This window comes from Lepidochelys kempii, chromosome 9 (genome assembly GCF_965140285.1).
Source record: "Lepidochelys kempii isolate rLepKem1 chromosome 9, rLepKem1.hap1, whole genome shotgun sequence".
In the NCBI taxonomy this organism is placed as follows: domain Eukaryota; kingdom Metazoa; phylum Chordata; order Testudines; family Cheloniidae; genus Lepidochelys; species Lepidochelys kempii.
Genome location: NC_136388.1, coordinates 23,416,250 through 23,435,120, shown reverse-complemented (window position 1 = coordinate 23,435,120; position 18,871 = coordinate 23,416,250). Strand labels below are relative to the sequence as shown.

Below are 18,871 nucleotides of genomic sequence, written 5' to 3'. Positions count from 1 at the left end.
AACAAATCCAAACATTTTAAAAAAGCATCTACCTCTAAATTACTTCCATCAGGCTTCCAAGTTTGTCCAGTCTTTTCTGTTTCTGTCAGTTAAAATTTCTTTGGGACAGATACATTTTATTTTGTATCTCATAGTGCGCGAGGTTCATAGTTGGCATTTAAAGAACAATCATCATAATAATTCTGCTCCTTTCCTTCCTCTGCATTTTCCCTTTTCTCTGCCACTATGAAACCTTTGAAACCACCTTCTTTTCCTGACCAGTCGGGATTCCCAGCCCACCATAACCTTTGAAGAGCTGCCAAGTGGAAGCTGCTTGGATATTCAGCTAAGTAGCAGCATTTCAAAGAGTCAGTGGTTTTCTCCGACGCACTGTCACTCTTTTGACCATATCAGTGGGTCTCCTGCTCTGTCTTATTTTTGGGGGGGGGAGCCTAAATAGCTGCAGGGAAGGCTGGGCCCACAAGAAAGAGGAGCAGAGCAAAGGAGGCAGAAAAGGTTTGAAAAACAGGACAGCTGTTGTTTTTATTATCTATATAGAACCTAAACTTTTCCAGGTATTTTATGGAGAAATGTGAAAATAAAAGTTTACTGCCCAGAAGAACTTACAATCTAAGTAAGCCCTGATTCAACAAAGACTTAAGTATGTGCTTAAATCTCATTAAAAGAAACTAAATGTAAGCACTTCTTCAGCGCTCTGTGAATAAGGTTGGGCTTACTCATGTATATAAAGTTAAATTTGTGCATAAGCGCTTTGCTGAATCATGGTTTAAGTAGATAAAAATTGTGGGGATAGGCTGCAAGAGCAAAGTTACTTTACCAGTGAAACCCAGGAACTGTTTTAGTTTTTAAAAAGTATAATTATTATTCTTCAAGTATTTTTTTCTATTTGAATCATTTTAAATCTGGAACTATTTTTTCTGGTGCAAGAATATATCTCTTGGCCCTGTCACAACATATTGCCTAATTTTATACCGGTAGCCTATACATTATAGCAGTGATTCCCAAACTGTTGTTTCTGGAGCTCTAGCTGGTCACATGGTACTAACCCTTCCCTTTGTTTCTGCCTACTGAACTGCATTAAAAGAAACTAAAGATATGTTTATTACTTGTAGTATTAACTTTCCATATAAGCAATTGCTGTAGTTGTCACCGGGTCTTAATACCATCCAGAATGGGAGGAAGATGTTTGAGAAAAATTGTCATTTAATATATGGTCCAGCTATGAAAACAGTTGAGAACACTGGTATTCTGCCATTTGGGTAGAGGAGAATTATGTATATAGATATCTTCATACAGGCAATGGAATGTAGTGGGTGATGCCTGTGATCTAAAGATAAATGTGAGACATTATTGTAATGAAAATTCAGCCTTGGTTCTCTTTATAAGGATGTCAGTTATTTTGCATTAACAGCATCTATATCCACAGATGACATCATAGAATTTAAAAGCATTAGTGGTAGTGTAGGGCTGAAGAAGGGAAAATATATCCTATTTGTTTCTTAAAAATAACTTGCCCCTCTTTAGAAATAGGAAACTACAGTATAACATAAGGAAATGCATGCCTATTTGAACAGAACAACCAAGGGAAATAGGTGTGGCCATTCATCTTTGCTAACTTTCAAGAGGTCCATAATGTTGTGGATACAATTAAGAGGATGTGGTAATTGAAGATCAAGTTGTATGGCAATTGTGCTATAATGATGATCAAGTATATTTGTTCAATTCAGAGTCTAAAAGATGAGTTCTGCATTCCTAAATTAGATCTGCAGGATTGGGCCTTCCGTCTATTATCCATAAACGATTGAGGCTAAACAGGTGTAAATCAATATTAATCTTTATTCTTAAATAATAAAGAATAATAGGAGGATGTTAGGAACAAGTTGATTTAGATTTTGTTTTTTAAGAATGCAATAAGGTAATTGCCAATATACTTCTAAAAAAGTAGTTCTCTCAGATTAAAAGGAGAGAGTGAATTAGAAAATTGTTTTTGAAGTTCCATGTGACAGAAATATCATTGATTCTACGTATGCCTTGAAACATTGATTGCGGTGGGTAGTTTTATTGGGGCAGATCAGTCCCTAGTGTATAAGAATTTGGTCCATTTATTTAAATATTGAGCCTTGAATTAAGCCATGTGCAATATATGTGGTTGCTGGAGAAGTAAAACCTTTATTTAATCTAATTGATTATAGTAACTTTTAGAATTGGGTGATATTTTAGTATTTAGGACCCTGGTATGGTTTAGGTCAAACTGGAGAGAAGTTTAGGTGAAATCTTCTATTTGGAGCCAAAAGAAAAGGAAACTAACTGTGTTCTTAATCTGCTGATTTACTGAGTGATTCTGAACACAGTTCATATTATACACATACAGCTAAGATTGTGCAGCCATAAGGAGCATTGTTATCATAACTTAATAGGACAAAGATTAATAGCAGCATTGTGCACTAATCTAATGTAACTGAGTCACCAAGTGTAATTTCAGCAGTTTGACATCCTGGTCTAATATTTTTTCCTTTGAAAGGGAGGGTGGTGTTTGTCTAATCACTGGTGTTAAAATGTTTAATTATATTCATGTTCACTTCACCAGTGGAAGCCCATGTTTATAGATCTCCATATTTTGATAGTTAAAGATTGACAATTGTATTGTACTTTTCAAATTTTGTTTACTAGATTTCCAGCTGCAGGTTGTCTGTATGAAAAATTGTTTTGAAGATGAAGTTCTAAAGGGAATAAAACAAATACAATTGCCACAGTGGCAGTTTGTCAAGAAACCTACACTATCCATTAAATGCTGTTTTTCAATTTAGCTGTTGTAAAAATGAGAAGTCCCCTTAATATAGGGCCTCTATTGATCAAAAAAGGTCCATAGCAGCCTACACTAGAAAAGGTTATATAGTGTATCTAGCTTCCACAGCTAGAGAAGTCTATCCTAAAAGTGTTCTAGATTATGGAATCATTTTCCCACACCTGTTACCCAGGTTATGTCAAAAAGGTAAACCACAATGGAGATTTCATGACTAGAAAATGGCATTGTGATAATGTAACTGAGAGCAGAATGTGACTTACTGAATGTATATACATCTGTAATACTTTCTGCTGATTCAACAGGCACTTATATGAATATGCTATTTTAGGTTTTTATACTATCCCCGTCATCTGATATCTGAATTTATGTGGGGACCTTTTTTTTTTTTTTACATTAAATGCATTCCTTAACTAGATTAATTTAACAATAAGCAATCTGAATGACAGTGAGATATTTAGCCTTTATTTGTCAAAAGGCTCTCTGGCCCTGTTATTTTTGTTGTTTTTTAACATTAAAAAACCTTAAATTCTTGCTAAGAGGCCTTCTACTTCTTCGTATTAAGGTTAACATTAAAAAAAAGTCTACCATTATGCTACCTTGTGTTGCGATCCTGTCAGTTTTCATAAACCAAGCAAGGTTGGGCTGGCCATATACTTGATGGGACACATAGAGGAAATACTTAGTTACTTGTGCTCATTTTTTAAAAATTAAGGAGTGTCTGCTCCCAAAGCTTCCTTCACAATCAGTCCCAATGCAATGAAAAGTCATAAGTCAGTTTGTGACGTTACATTTAGCTGCCTTGGAAAGGATTGAAATGTTTCCAATGTAGCACTGACTTTATTGCATTTCAAAACTGAAGAGGGTGGACTGTGAAGGAGACTTTGTGATAACATTATCTTTGATGATTAGCAAAAATGGCAAGAAAAATGACAGCACCGCACAAGGTAAAAATATAAATCCATATTGTTAGTGTGGTATATTTTAAAGTGTTTCTCAGTATGAACGTCATGCTTTAAGAGTCTGCCGTTGTTGCACAGCTGTTTCATAGCCTGCCAGCCTCAGAGAACTCTACCCTCTTAGCAGATACCATGAACATTCCTAATGAGTGTCCACTAGATGATGGTATTTGCCATTGCCCTGTATAGTCCTTGAGAGAAACTTGACTTTGAGAAAGGGTACATGTGGAATACAAGGCTAGAGTCCATATTTCCTGGAGCTAGTGCTGTGGAGTATTTGGCTCTGTTGGTGCATTGTCACATTAGCCTACAGTGATAGAATTTTTGATTAATGGAGACCAAAATGACTTCTTATGGAAATAAGATTCCATGTGATTAAAAATGTATAAATAGGTAGCTTAAAAACAAGTCTTCCAGTTATGTAATTCATGTAACTGTTGGAGTTCAGCATTACCTTGGACAAGTTGTTTTTTAAATTCATAATTCCTGAGAGGATTTTAAAAAGCAACATAGTGTCTAGGGAAAAACCTGGAAGCTGATTAGTTGTCATATCATTGTAATGCAATTCTAGAAAAAATAAGACTGAAGCATACTTAATTTATATGTGCACATATAAGAACACTCCCAACCCCATACATCAGCCTTGTTTCTTATACACAAAATGCAGGTGTATTAAAGCAAACATAATGCCGCTGCTAAAATAATCCCTGTCTTTCAGCAGTCTGTGATGATATATACTGTACTGCTGAAAAAGGAAAGTTTTGTTTGATCCAGATTATTTGATCCTTTGTGTTTGCATCTGCATATTTTTGAAATGACGACTTCTTAAAATTGGATGTTGCCTTAAAATATTTCACAGATTAGTTGTCAAACCGTGGATAAAAATAATAGAATTTGTTACATCATCTTTGAAAGCCTTCTGCCTTGCTTCATTCAAATGCGGAGTTGTATTTGCTGATGCTTATATTTCCCATATGTCATCAGATGGGTTCCCTTCTGGGAGGGATCATTAGTATGGCAGTTCACATTAATACACACCAGCCCCTTTTATAGTTATGGAAATATCGAGATACATTAGCATCAAAAATTGAAAATTCCATTTTAGCTTTTATATTAAGAAAAGGAGTACTTGTGGCACCTTAGAGACTAACCAATTTATTTGAGCATGAGCTTCCGTGAGCTACAGCTCACTTCATCGGATGCATACTTATACTTTCCACAGTATGCATCCGATGAAGTGAGCTGTAGCTCACGAAAGCTTATGCTCAAATAAATTTGTTCATTTCTAAGGTGCCACAAGTACTCCTTTTCTTTTTGCGAATACAGACTAACACAGCTGTTACTCTGAAACCAGCTTTTATATTCTAATTAGTTTTTGTTGGCTACCAATCAAAAAAGAAATTCAACTGAAATTTCTGCCCCACCCAACCATAAATTAAGGGAAGAGTATCCCTCCCTATGTTTGAAAGAGTGAGTAATGGAGTGTATGTAGAGTTGAAGAACAATTGCCCTGATAATCACAAATGAAATTCATTCTGCAACAGAAGAGATGGAACTGAATTCCTACAGCTAGAAAGCCACTGTTGAACAAAGAGGCAGTACCTCGCTGCCTAGGTTTGGGCTACATTTACACTACAAGCTATGGGTGTGATTCCCAGTTCACGCAGACATACATGTGCTAGCTCACATCTGAGCTAGCATTTAAAATAGTAGTGTAGCAATGGTAGTGTGGCAATGGCGGCACAGGCTAGTCATCCCACATATAAACCTGCCTGAAGCCCATGAGTATGTACTCAGGGCGGCTAGCGTGTGCTGCAACTGCCCATGCTTCTGCAGCTACGCTACTATTCTTAGAGGACTATCTGTGCTGAGAGCATGGGTGAGTTTAAGTGAGCTGGGAATCACACCCCTAGCTTATAGTACAGAGGTAGACTTGGATATGGTGCTCTCCCAGCCTCCACCCCAACACAATCCTCATATTTCTCCTACATAATACATACACATTCATTTTACCAACAAAAAAAGAAAGAAATGGAAAAGCGATCCCATTCTAAAGGAAGCCATTTGTCTCTATTTTCCTTACCCTTCCTTTTTGTCTCTTGAGATGCCATACAACTTGAAAAAAGCCCCACAACCCATCTCATTGAGATGAGGAACTATCTGAGGATCACTAATAACTAGTACAAATAGCAAGTCGTAGTCTGAGACTGACACAGTATATATACCATTGTTTTATACACAAGTTTTGCCTTTGAGTTTTCAAATTATCCAACAAATTTGCCCCCAGAATTAGACTTTTAAAAACAAGTGATTTCAAAACTGCAGGCCTGGGCCCATATCACAGAGGACTCCCATTGTTAGTGTATTGAAGGAAAAATAGGCTTTCTTACTAAGGTTTTATATATTTGTTTTTTTCTCCTAGCTCAAAGTATCATGTTCTATTGACATAATAAGGCTTATTCTATTCATTCATTATTTCATTTAAATTCTGAGGTTTGGTCTTTAAATTTCCATTAATTTGCACTATTTGGTCTACTGAGGTTTTCATTTATCAGCTCTTGGGTATTCGTTACGCAAATATTGATGTGTAGCTTTGGCCTGTTAGCTATCAGTTGAAATCAGAAAATCAATAGACTTAATAGCTCCTCATTACATAGTTGATGTATTTGCAAGGCTGAGTTGAGAACTGTCCGTGAATAATCAATTCAGTCAAAAACTATTATCTGATCACTGCCAGAAATGGTTTCATAATGTATTGGTGTATTTATAGTTGAGAGTAACTCACCCACAGCATTTGTAAAAGAGAAAATAAAACCTGCTTTTTGTTTCTGTTGTCATATGCTAATATTAAAATTAAATCTTCAGGTGGGGAGGAAGCTTTCGTAACATTAAGAGATGGACACAAATTAGTGGAAAGTGACAGTTTATAAGATTAGGTTTGACAGTCCATGTTTAGCTCATGTGGTTATGGTATGCTGTCTTATGGCCTACGTGCCTGCACAGGGGTGTAAAAGCTATCCACATGGCATGTCACAGTGCAAGGTGAAGAGTAGCGTCTATGGGACCACCAGGGGTGACGAATGGGCAGCATTAGCTCTGTCCCCCTACAACACACCAGCCAGCACAACTGAGATGCCACAGTGGAGGAATTAGACTACTTTCTACAAGGAGTAACCAGACAACTAGGCACAGCCCCTTGCTATGCATTAAAAGTGAACTCACAATCTTAGCCCTAAGATGTTTATACAGGACTGAACACATCGATGCCTGGAAGATTATGATGTCTTTCCCCCACCCCCAACCAACATTAATGGCATGTGTAAAGGATTGGAAGCTTTAATGCTTCCAGGATTTTGTTAGATAATCTCAACATTACTTTTCATTGTTTAAATATAGGTTTTGTATTTTCTTGCTTTTTAAAGAAAGTGGAAAAGAATCTAACACCAAAGGCAATAAAATACATTTATGCTTCTGAGATTTAAGTCTCTCAGATAAATGTGTATCTAAGTCCCCTCAAGCCCATGGCTTATCAGGCTGATGCAGTTAAGACACATCAGTTTCATAGCCAACAGCACACAAGGGAGTGATGTGGCCAGCATAACATCTGACCACCTTTAACTGTCCTAACCAGATGGATCAGATATCTGTTTTGCAGCGTGGTGAACTGGAGGTGGCCTTTCAATATGAGGTCAAGCAAGTCTCAAACCTACAGGATAAGCCTGGCATCTTAACTACGCAGCCACCACATCTCTAGGATAAATGCTAACTTTTTTCAAAAAACCATGTAGTATTTACATTGTCAGTTAAACTGACCATTTCCTGTAAATAATCAAAGAATTATATCTACCTCAAAATTATTCTCTCATGATAGTGAATATCCTCCAGTTTCCAAATATATATTAAAAAGTTCTCAGTGCCCACCTTTATTTTCAGTTATAACAGTCAAGTTTTTGGAGGGGTCATCCATACACAATGTAAAAGCTGCCCCTGCTGGCTCTGAAGCAGTAGTTAATTTCCCAGGGCTTTGTACATGCTGTTGATGTCCGTGATACTGGCATACAAACAGGGGACTAAATAAAACAGTCATGTTAGTTTCTGTTCAGTTAGGAACATAAGAAACAAATCAATTTGCCAAATGAAAAATGACTAAATTGACAGAGTAAGGATGTTTTTTCAAGATTGCAATTCAGTAATAACAATATAAATTTTTACAAATAGCATGTAGTGCCTTTTAAAGCTGAATTGAAAGCAATTTTAAAACAATGCTGCATCTAGTATGTCAATGTATAAATACTGTCCAAAAGTTTTGTTTGTTTTCCATCTTCTTAAAACTCACAGCCTTTACAATCTAGGTCCTCCAAAGTCTTTGTCAGATTCCTTCGGTAAAGAAATGAAATTGTGGATCTGATGTATTTCAAATGTAAAAAATTAGCAGAAAAAAGCCTTGATTTTAAAACAGTTTTATATACAAACTAGAAAATACAACGTTACAATTTTTAAGTCTGTATTTTTATAATTTAAAAACGTAGACTTTTGACTCGATGTCAATTGTTTCAAGAGACTGCTTAGTGTCTACTTATCCCATTTATAGCTCATGCATTATTGGCCTAATATATCATATCAATCTGCACCTTTGAATGAGCATTAACTGTTAGCAAAACATTTCTTACAACAGTTTTTTAAAAATCACCTAAGTGAGCATAATAGCTCATTTTTAAAAGTTTCCTTGTTAAGCAATGGAATTAATTTCTCACAAACTTTAATGTAATTATTTAATTATAGAGAAAAAATAATTTAGTGTCACACACAATACATCACTTGCACAGTTTTCCTTTTTGTGTTGATACATTGTGATGGCATACCAATATGTTGCCTGTCTTGAAATCAGAACAATTTCTGCCTAGGCACCATGATACGCTCCATTAATATATGACATCGTAGTGTGAATTTCGTGAAGCTTGAGGGCCTTTTTGGAAACTTGCAAGCTTCCAGCTGGAAATTATTGGGTTATTGTTAAAGGAATTATAAATTAACCCAATTAGTTTCTGATGTCAGTAATATGATGACTTTTCAATAAGATGCTCCTAAAGAGCTGGGAGTAAAAAACAACAGACATCTTTTAAGGTTATTTAGCTAACTTTTAGTTATGTAAATGTACAGTAACCAATTAAAATTGATAATTACGCATCAAGCAGCTAATGAAAGATCTGTAAAGCAAGACGTGTCCAAATGTGTCAGTGCTGACCAAGCGTATATTTAGTTTTATGTCTATCATCGTACCGAAAACTATAATTGTATAATTATAGTTAACTTATATGGAAGAAGTTTAATGCATTGCTAAGAAAAAAACATTTAGTTCTGAGGTGTTTAAAATCAGTTAATCATTTGCAGACAGAAGAGACCAGTCTGCCTCACTTGTACCCCAAACCTGCAGAAACCTAAGCATTTGTTTAACTTCATGCACATTGAATTTAATGGGATTACTTGTGTGCATAAAGTTAAGCACATGCCTAAATGTATGCAGAATCCAGGGCTTTATTTTCTATCTATATTGTTACTCTCAACAGTCTCTTTATTAAAATGTCATTTTTGTTCATTTTTAATAAATATTTGTACTATGTTGGAAATAAGATTTATATAAGGAAGGGTGAATGGACAAGCCAGTATATTTTTTAAAATTTTATTTACATTTTCGTTCCTTCATATGGAAGCACTAAAATAGTTCCCCACTCCTGGGTCTATGTTCCATTTCTCAGCTCCCTCCACTGCTACACCCACCGTGTACTCCCAATCACAGGTCAAAGGCCATTTTTGACATACACATCAAAACCGGTGTACCACCACCAACACCACCTTCTCCCCCATCATTTTTGGAATCTGTCTTACTTTCTTCACCCACAGCTGGAACAAAGTCATCATGGACAGTTGGGTTCTGAAGATTTTCCATCAGGGATGTTCCATAGAGTTTCTTTCTTTCCCTCCTCACAAACCACCTTCCCGATGCCTCTTGAGGGACCAGTCTCAACAACTAATTCTTCAGCAGGAGGCTGAATCCCTGTTACTCCAGGAGGGGTAGGAGTGAGGGGGGCAATAGAGAGCATTCCACCTCAGTACCAGGGAAGAAAGTTCTACTCCCCAAAAAAGTCAGGGTGGAGACCCATCCTTGACCTTCGGCAGCTCAACATTTGGATATGAAAGCTGAAAAATCACGATGATTACACTAGCATCTATAAGCCCGTCCCTTCAGGAAGGGAGTGTGATTTATGGCTCTTGAAATGAAGGACACATATTTCCAAGTGTACTACCAGTTCCCCATCCTTCCCTTTGGACTCATGACAGCACCCGGTGTGTTCACGAAAGTTTTTGCAGTCGTAGAGGCCCAGATGAGACATCAGGGATATATGGTATTTCCATAAGTGGACGACTGGCTGTTGGTAGGCCAGTCTCGCCAAGAAGTTACATCAGCAACAAAAAGAAAAGGAGTACTTGTGGCAGCTGAGAGACTAACAAATTTATTTGAGCATAAGCTTTCGTGAGCTAGCTGTAGCTCACGAAAGCTTATGCTCAAATAAATTTGTTAGTCTCTAAGGTGCCACAAGTACTCCTTTTCTTTTTGCGGATACAGACTAACACGGCTGCTACTCTGAAACCTCTCATCAGCAACAAAGTTTTTTTGGTGCCTCCTTGGCACCTGAGGTGCTTCCATAAATAAAGACAAGTCCTTTTTGTCATCTAAAAGGACAATAAATTATAGGAGCATGACTAGACTCAATCTCTGAGAGCTTTCTTCCCCACAGACAGATTTTGCACACTGAGCAACCTAATCTCTTGCATCACCTGCAAACCTTGAACTACAGTGCATTGGTGTCTCTCCCTGTTAGGCCGCATGGCCACATGCACCTGTGTGACACCTTTTGCCAGACTCCACTTGTGGTGCCTACGAGTTTGGCTCCACTCAATCTACTGACTGAACAGGGATCCAAAGTCACCATTCCCTCCCTCACTTGGTGGTCCAACCCAAACAAAATCATGGTGGGGATTCCCTTCATCCCTCCTATACCAAGAACCAGCACCCTGACAGACACCTTCCTTGCAGGATGGGGTGGTCACTTGGACTGTCACACTGCTCAGGCTACCTTGATCCCATGAGAGGCCAAGCAACATATAAATGGATTGGTGCTAGGATCTGATAAAAAACAGTCAAATGAAAAAACTTCCCATTCAATTACACCATGTAATGGCAGACAGCTAAAAAGTGACGAGTTTTTAAAGTGCTTATATACCAATGCTAGAAGTCTAAATAATAAGATGGGTGAACTAGAGGGCCTCGTATGAAATGAGGATATTGATATAATAGGAATCACAGAAACTTGGTGGAATAAGGATAATCAATGCAACACAAGTAATACCAGGATACAAAATATATCAGAAGTACGGAACAGGTTGTGCTGGTGGGGGAGTGGCACTATATGTGAAAGAAAGCATAGAACCAAATGAAGTTAAACACTGTAGCATTTTATTTCAGAAAGGGGGAATTACACAAAAATGAGGAAGTTAGTTAAACAGAAATTAAAAGGTACAGCGCAAAAAGTGAAATCCCTGCAAGCTGCATGGAAACTTTTTAAAGACACCATAATCGAGTTTCAACTTAAATGTATACCCCGAATTAAAAAACATAGTAAGAGAAGCAAAAAAGTGACACCGTGGCTAAACAACAAAGTAAAATAAGCAGCAAGAGCCAAAAAGGCATCCTTTAAAAAGTGGAAGTTAAATCCTAGTGAGGAAAATAGAAAGGAGCATAAACTCTGGCAAATGAAGTGTAAAAATATAATTAGGAAGGCCAAAAAAGAATTTGAAGAACAGCTAGCCAAAGACTCAAAAAGTAATAGCAAAAAAATGTTTAAGTACATCAGAAGCATGAAGCCTGCTAAACAAACCAGTGGGGCCACTGGACGATCGAGATGCTAAAGGAGCACTCAAGGGCGATAAGGCCATTGTGGAGAAACTAGATGAATTCTTTTCATCAGTGTTCCCAGCTGAGGATGTGAGAGAGATTCCCAAACTTGAGTCATTCTTTTTAGGTGACAAATGTGAGGAACTGTCCCAGATTGAGGTGACATTAGACGAGGTTTTGGAACAAATTGATAAAATAAACGGTAATAAGTCACCAGGACCAGGTAGTATTCACCCAAGAGTTCTGAAGGAACTTAAATGTGAAATTTCAGGTCTACTAACTGTTGTCTGTAACCTATCATTTAAATCAGCTTCTGTACCAAACGACTGGAGGATAGCTAATGTGATGCCAATTTTTTAGAAAGCGTTCCAGAGGTGATTCCAGCAATTACAGGCTGGTAAGCCTGACTTCAGTACCAGGCAGGCTGGTTGAAACTATAGTAAAGAACGAAATTGTCAGACATATAGATGAACATAATTTGTTGGGGAAGAGTCAGCATGGTTTTTGTAAAGGGAAATCATGCCTCACCAATCTACTAGAATTTTTTGAGGGGGTCAACAAGCATGTGGACAAGGGGGATCCAGTGGATATAGTGTACTTCAGTTTTCAGAAAGCCTTTGACAAGGCCCCTCACCAAAGGTTCTTAAGCAAGGTAAGCTGTCATGGGATAACAGAGAAGGTCCTCTTATGGATTGATAACTGGTTAAAGAGAGGAAACAAAGGGTACGAATAAATGGTCAGTTTTCAGAATGGAGAGATGTAAATAGTGGTGTCCCCCAGGGGTCTGTACTGGGCCCAGTCCTATTCAACATATTCATAAATGATCTGAAAAAAGGGGTAAACAGTGAGGTTGCAAAATTTGCAGACGATACAAACTACTCAAGATAGTTAAGTCCCAGGCAGACTGCGAAGAGCTACAAAAGGATCTCTCAAAACTGGGTGACTGGGCAACAAAATGGCAGATGAAATTCAATGTTGATAATTGCAAAGTAATGCATATTGGAAAACATCATCCCAACTATACGTCTAAATTAGCTGTTATCACTCAAGAAAGAGATGTTGGAGTCATGGATAGTTCTCTGAAAACATCCAGTCAATGTGCAGCGGCAGTAAACAAAGTGAACAGAATGTTGGGAATCGTTAAAAAAGGGATAGATAATAAGACAGAAAATCATAGAATCATAGAATATCAGGGTTGGAAGGGACCCCAGAAGGTCATCTAGTCCAACCCCCTGCTCGAAGCAGGACCAATTCCCAGTTAAATCATCCCAGCCAGGGCTTTGTCAAGCCTGACCTTAAAAACCTCTAAGGAAGGAGATTCTACCACCTCCCTAGGTAATGCATTCCAGTGTTTCACCACCCTCTTAGTGAAAAAGTTTTTCCTAATATCCAATCTAAACCTCCCCCACTGCAACTTGAGACCATTACTCCTCGTTCTGTCATCTGCTACCATTGAGAACAGTCTAGAGCCATCCTCTTTGGAACCCCCTTTCAGGTAGTTGAAAGCAGCTATCAAATCCCCCCTCATTCTTCTCTTCTGCAGGCTAAACAATCCCAGCTCCCTCAGCCTCTCCTCATAACTCATTTGTTCCAGTCCCCTAATCATTTTTGTTGCCCTTCGCTGGACTCTCTCCAATTTATCCACATCCTTCTTGAAGTGTGGGGCCCAAAACAGGACACAGTACTCCAGATGAGGCCTCACCAATGTCGAATAGAGGGGAACGATCACGTCCCTCGATCTGCTCGCTATGCCCCTACTTATACATCCCAAAATGCCATTGGCCTTCTTGGCAACAAGGGCACACTGCTGACTCATATCCAGCTTCTCGTCCACTGTCACCCCTAGGTCCTTTTCCGCAGAACTGCTGCCTAGCCATTCGGTCCCTAGTCTGTAGCTGTGCATTGGGTTCTTCCGTCCTAAGTGCAGGACCCTGCACTTATCCTTATTGAACCTCATCAGATTCCTTTTGGCCCAATCTTCCAATTGGTCTAGGTCCTTCTGTATCCTATCCCTCCCCTCCAGCGTATCTACCACTCCTCCTAGTTTAGTATCATCCGCAAATTTGCTGAGAGTGCAATCCACACCATCCTCCAGATCATTTATGAAGATATTGAATAAAACCGGCCCCAGGACCGACCCTTGGGGCACTCCACTTGATACCGGCTGCCAACTAGACATGGAGCCATTGATCACTACCCGTTGAGCCCGACAATCTAGCCAGCTTTCTACCCACCCTTATAGTGCATTCATCCAGCCCATACTTCCTTAACTTGCTGACAAGAATACTGTGGGAGACCGTGTCAAAAGCTTTGCTAAAGTCAAGAAACAATACATCCACTGCTTTCCCTTCATCCACAGAACCAGTAATCTCATCATAAAAGGCGATTAGATTAGTCAGGCATGACCTTCCCTTGGTGAATCCATGCTGGCTGTTCCTGATCACTTTCCTCTCATGCAAGTGCTTCAGGATTGATTCTTTGAGGACCTGCTCCATGATTTTTCCAGGGACTGAGGTGAGGCTGACTGGCCTGTAGTTCCCAGGATCCTCCTTCTTCCCTTTTTTAAAGATTGGCACTACATTAGCCTTTTTCCAGTCATCCGGGACTTCCCCCGTTCGCCACGAGTTTTCAAAGATAATGGCCAATGGCTCTGCAATCACAGCCGCCAATTCCTTCAGCACTCTCGGATGCAACTCGTCCGGCCCCATGGACTTGTGCACGTCCAGCTTTTCTAAATAGTCCCTAACCACCTCTATCTCCACAGAGGGCTGGCCATCTCTTCCCCATTTTGTGATGCCCAGCGCAGCAGTCTGGGAGCTGACCTTGTTAGTGAAAACAGAGGCAAAAAAAGCATTGAGTACATTAGCTTTTTCCACATCCTCTGTCACTAGGTTGCCTCCCTCATTCAGTAAGGGGCCCACACATTCCTTGGCTTTCTTCTTGTTGCCAACATACCTGAAGAAACCCTTCTTGTTACTCTTGACATCTCTGGCTAGCTGCAGCTCCAGGTGCGATTTGGCCCTCCTGATATCATTCCTACATGCCCGAGCAATATTTTTATACTCTTCCCTGGTCATAAGTCCAACCTTCCACTTCTTGTAAGCTTCTTTTTTATGTTTAAGATCCGCTAGGATTTCACCATTAAGCCAAGCTGGTCGCCTGCCATATTTACTATTCTTTCGACTCATTGGGATGGTTTGTCCCTGTAACCTCATATTGCCTCTGTATAAATCCATGGAATGCCCATATCTTGAATACTGCGTGCAGATGTGGTCACCCCATCTCAAAAAAATATATATTAGAATTGGAAAAGGTTCAGAAAAGGGCAACAAAAATTATTAGGGGTCTGGAACGACTGCCATATGAGGAGAGATTAATAAGACTGGGACTTTTCAGCTTGAAAAAGAGATGACTAATGGGGGATATGATAGAGGCATATAAAATCATGATTGGTGAAGAGAAAGTAAATAAGGAAGTGTTATTTAGCCTTTTTCATAATACAGGAACTATTTGTCACCAAATGAAATTAATAGGCAGCAGATTTAAAACAAACAAAAGGAAGTATTTTTTCACAGAACACACAGTCAACATGTGGAACTCCTTGCCAGAGGATGTTGTAAAGGCCAAGACTATAACAGTTCATGGAGGATAGGTCCATCAATGGCTATTAGCGAGGATGGACAGGGATGGCGTATCTAGCCTCTGTTTGCCAGAAGCTGGAAATGGGCGACAGGGGATGGATCACTTGATGATTACGTGTTCTGTTCATTCCCTCTGGGGCACCTGGCATTGGTCACTGTCGGAAGACAGGATACTGGGCAAGATGGACCTTTGGTCCGACTGTGTATGGCTGTTCTTATGTTCTTATATGTTATGTTCTTATGAGCTAAGAGCAGTCTGCCTGGAGTGCAAGGCTTTCCTTCCTGGCTTTCCTTTCCTTGCTCTTAGCTCTTCCTGGAGCTAAGAGTGGTCTGCCTGGTGTGCAAGGATTTCTTTCCCCTCATGTGCATACTCTACATACAAATAATGTCAGACAATATCACCACAGTGGTCTATGTAAACAAACAGGGAGGAGCGAGATCTCGTCCCCTCTGCCTGGAAACAATCTGACTTTGGAACTGCTGTATCAGAAATCATAATCAACACACAGGCCACATGCCTCCTGGATGTTCAGAACTCCCTGGCAGGCAGATTAAGCAGATGCTTCTCTGCAGACACAAATGGGAGATCTTCAACACAGTCCTAATCACAATATTTGCATGATGGAGGACTCCGCTATGGGACCTTAGTGTCCCAAATGTATTGCTCCAGGGAAGCCATAGGCCAAGAGTCCCAGGGTGATGCTCTCCTGCTTCCTTGGACAAACAATCTCGGATACACCTTTCCTCCCATCCCTCTACTACTACAAGTTATATGGAAGATCTGGTGCAACAGACCCACCACCATCCTCCTAGCACCCTACTGGCCCAGACAGTTCGGTTTCATGAAGCCTCCTAATGATGTCCATATGTTCCCCTATCAGGATCCTTGCATGTCAGGATCTCCTAGCTGTGGATGGGGAAAGTCAAGCACCCCAACCCAGGCTCATGCCATCTCGCAGCCTGGTGTTTGGATGGGCATCGGAGATAGAATGCTCATACTCTGCCCCGTTCAGGAAATTCTGACCCAAAGCAGAAAGGATTCTACTAAACTCTGCTACCTGGCTAAATAGTAGCGATTTTCAGGCTGGACCCATCACTACCAGTGTTCACTTGATACTGTGGCCATTCCAGTTATCCTAGACTATCTCTTCTTCTTAAAGACCTCAAATTTAGCTCTTAGTTCACTGCAAATACAAGTACCAGCAATTAGTTTCTTCCTGCCCCTTGTGGAAGGACATTCTATCTTCACACACCCGACTACGGTTTGATTTATGAAGGGCTTGATCAGGAATTTTCCACCGGTAATTAAACCTACACCTCAATGGGACGTTAACCTTATCCTTTCAAAACTTCCAGGCCTCCCCTTTAAACCTCTGGCAGCATGTGCCATGACCCACCTGTCCATGAAGGTGGCATTCTTAGTAGTCATCACTTCATCGTCAAGGGTCAGTGAGCTGGGAGCCATGATGGTAGACCCTCCTTATACTGTATTCCACAAGAAGGTTTCCCTTAATTTACACCCCAAATTCCTCCCCAAAATTGTGTCTGAGTTCCTCATCAGTCAATCAGTATACTTAATGTATTCTTCCCAAAAACCCACGTGTCTTCCGAGGAGAAGGGACTTCACTCCCTTGACATCAGGTGTGCCCTGGCGTTCTACCTGCAGAGAACCAAATCCATTAAAAAATCTTTGAGACTTTTTGTTGCCATGACAGAAAGGTCACTGGGACAAGCTGTATCTTCAGAAAGGATTTCTAAATGGGTTTCAGGATTCATTTTTGAATGCTACAAAATAGCAAAGCTTCCAACTTTCCTGCTCAAGCATATTATAGCTCACTCTGTGCATGCACAAGCTGCCTCCATGGCATCCTTATCGGACGTTCCACTGCAGAACATCTGCAGAGCGGCAACTTGGAGTTCCATCCATATTTTCACATCACACTATGCTCTAACTCGAGCAGCAATAGCGGACGCAGCCACAGAAATGGCAATACTCCATACATCTCTGCTACCGGTTTCCTCACATCCTCCTCCAGTCTGGACACAGCTTGACAGTCACCCACGTGTGGAATACACATAGAGTCCTCACCTGAAGAAGAAATGGAGGTTACTTACTATAACTGGAGGTTTTTGAAGATGTGTGGTCCATATCTGTGCTATAGTACCCACCCTCCATCCCCCTGCTTCAGATCCAGTTGGATAGTGATAAGAAAAGGAATTGGAGAGGCCTCAACCCACATTGCCTTTTATACCCTCAGTTGGGAGCACGAGGAGAGTTACTGCGTATGTGTGGATCAACAGACACTGCTTTGAAGAAATTCCAGCCTCGTACACATGCATACCCATGTGTGGAATAGGACCACACATCTTGAAGAACCTCCAGTTACAGTAAGTAACCTCCATTTTTGGAAAACTATGAAGAATGCTCCCATGTGTCTTTCCTGAAAATTGTCTAGGTAGGATTCAATTTGAGGCTGAATATTGTAACTAAAATAACTGACCACATGTCCTTCACTTGAAGATTTTGACTCATTAAAAAAAAAATTGAGTGATGTGATCTACTTTTGACATTGTTTTCTTGGATACAACTTGGTCTAATGTACTGGTGTCAAATGAAACAGAAAACTGAATGAACATTCTGAAGGTTTTAATCTGTTCCAGTTAAATGCCTGAAGAGTTTTTTTCACATCAGAAGGGCATTATGCAGCTCTGCTTATCTGGGGTATATGGAAACTATTGCCAAGATGATGGTACCCATTAAACTCTGAAGAGGGAATTTTATGATTATTACTGCCTCCAAAAACAATTGCAAGTAGGAGATAGGTTTTTTTCAGATCCTTGAAAATATTTTCCTTCCACCCATCCCAGTTATCCATTTTCCTTCTATGTGGTGCACCAGTAGACACGCTTCTTATGATATAGCGCTAATGAATGGCGCTATATCGTATGGAATATGGGAGATAGGCATATGGGCACATTCCATTTATAAGTCTACCAGCATTATGGGGAGTTCTACTTTTACTTTTTAATATTATCTCTTACAAGAAAGCCTACATAAACGGTTGTGGGGAACAGGCGCTCTTCTCCTGCATTAATAAATGGTGTCAGCCAAGTGCATGTTGGAGGATTTGAACAGAGGGAAAATGAGCTATCACAAGAGAGCTATTCTTAATGGATATGAAAAGATGAGTTAAACAAGTGTGTTGAAAAGCCCTCTTACCCTTTTTATTTCAGCACCTAGCAAAAACGCATCTAACAAGAGAGGTAATATAGTCTAGTGATTAGAGCACTGGACTGGGAATCCAGCATGGATTCTATTTCATATTTCATTTATGGAAGAGAACCCATATCACTTGATTCTTATTCCAGTGTTCTAATAGTAAGACTGTGCTGCCTCCCTTGCTAGATGCCTTTTGATCAGGTGTTAATACATATAGATTATTACACCCACACACACAAAAACCCCTTCTATTTTAAAATAATATTATTAAGGTTGCAAAGTCAAGCACTCAAA

General features: G+C 39.7%; 1 protein-coding gene across 3 annotated transcripts in view; it reads left to right on the top strand.

Moving 5' to 3' along the window:
- Positions 1-18,871, top strand: part of RSRC1 (arginine and serine rich coiled-coil 1) — a 366,646-nt gene that overhangs the window by 314,408 nt on the left and 33,367 nt on the right. Inside the window, exon 8 of one of the 3 annotated variants that reach the window (XM_073359565.1) lies at positions 2,671-3,337. The exons of the other annotated variants lie outside the window; for them this stretch is intronic. Within the exon in view, the coding sequence (XP_073215666.1) occupies positions 2,671-2,807 (137 nt within the window). The 3' untranslated portion in view covers positions 2,808-3,337. Of the gene's footprint in view, positions 1-2,670; positions 3,338-18,871 lie in introns of those variants that run through there. 3 annotated transcript variants of the gene reach the window in all.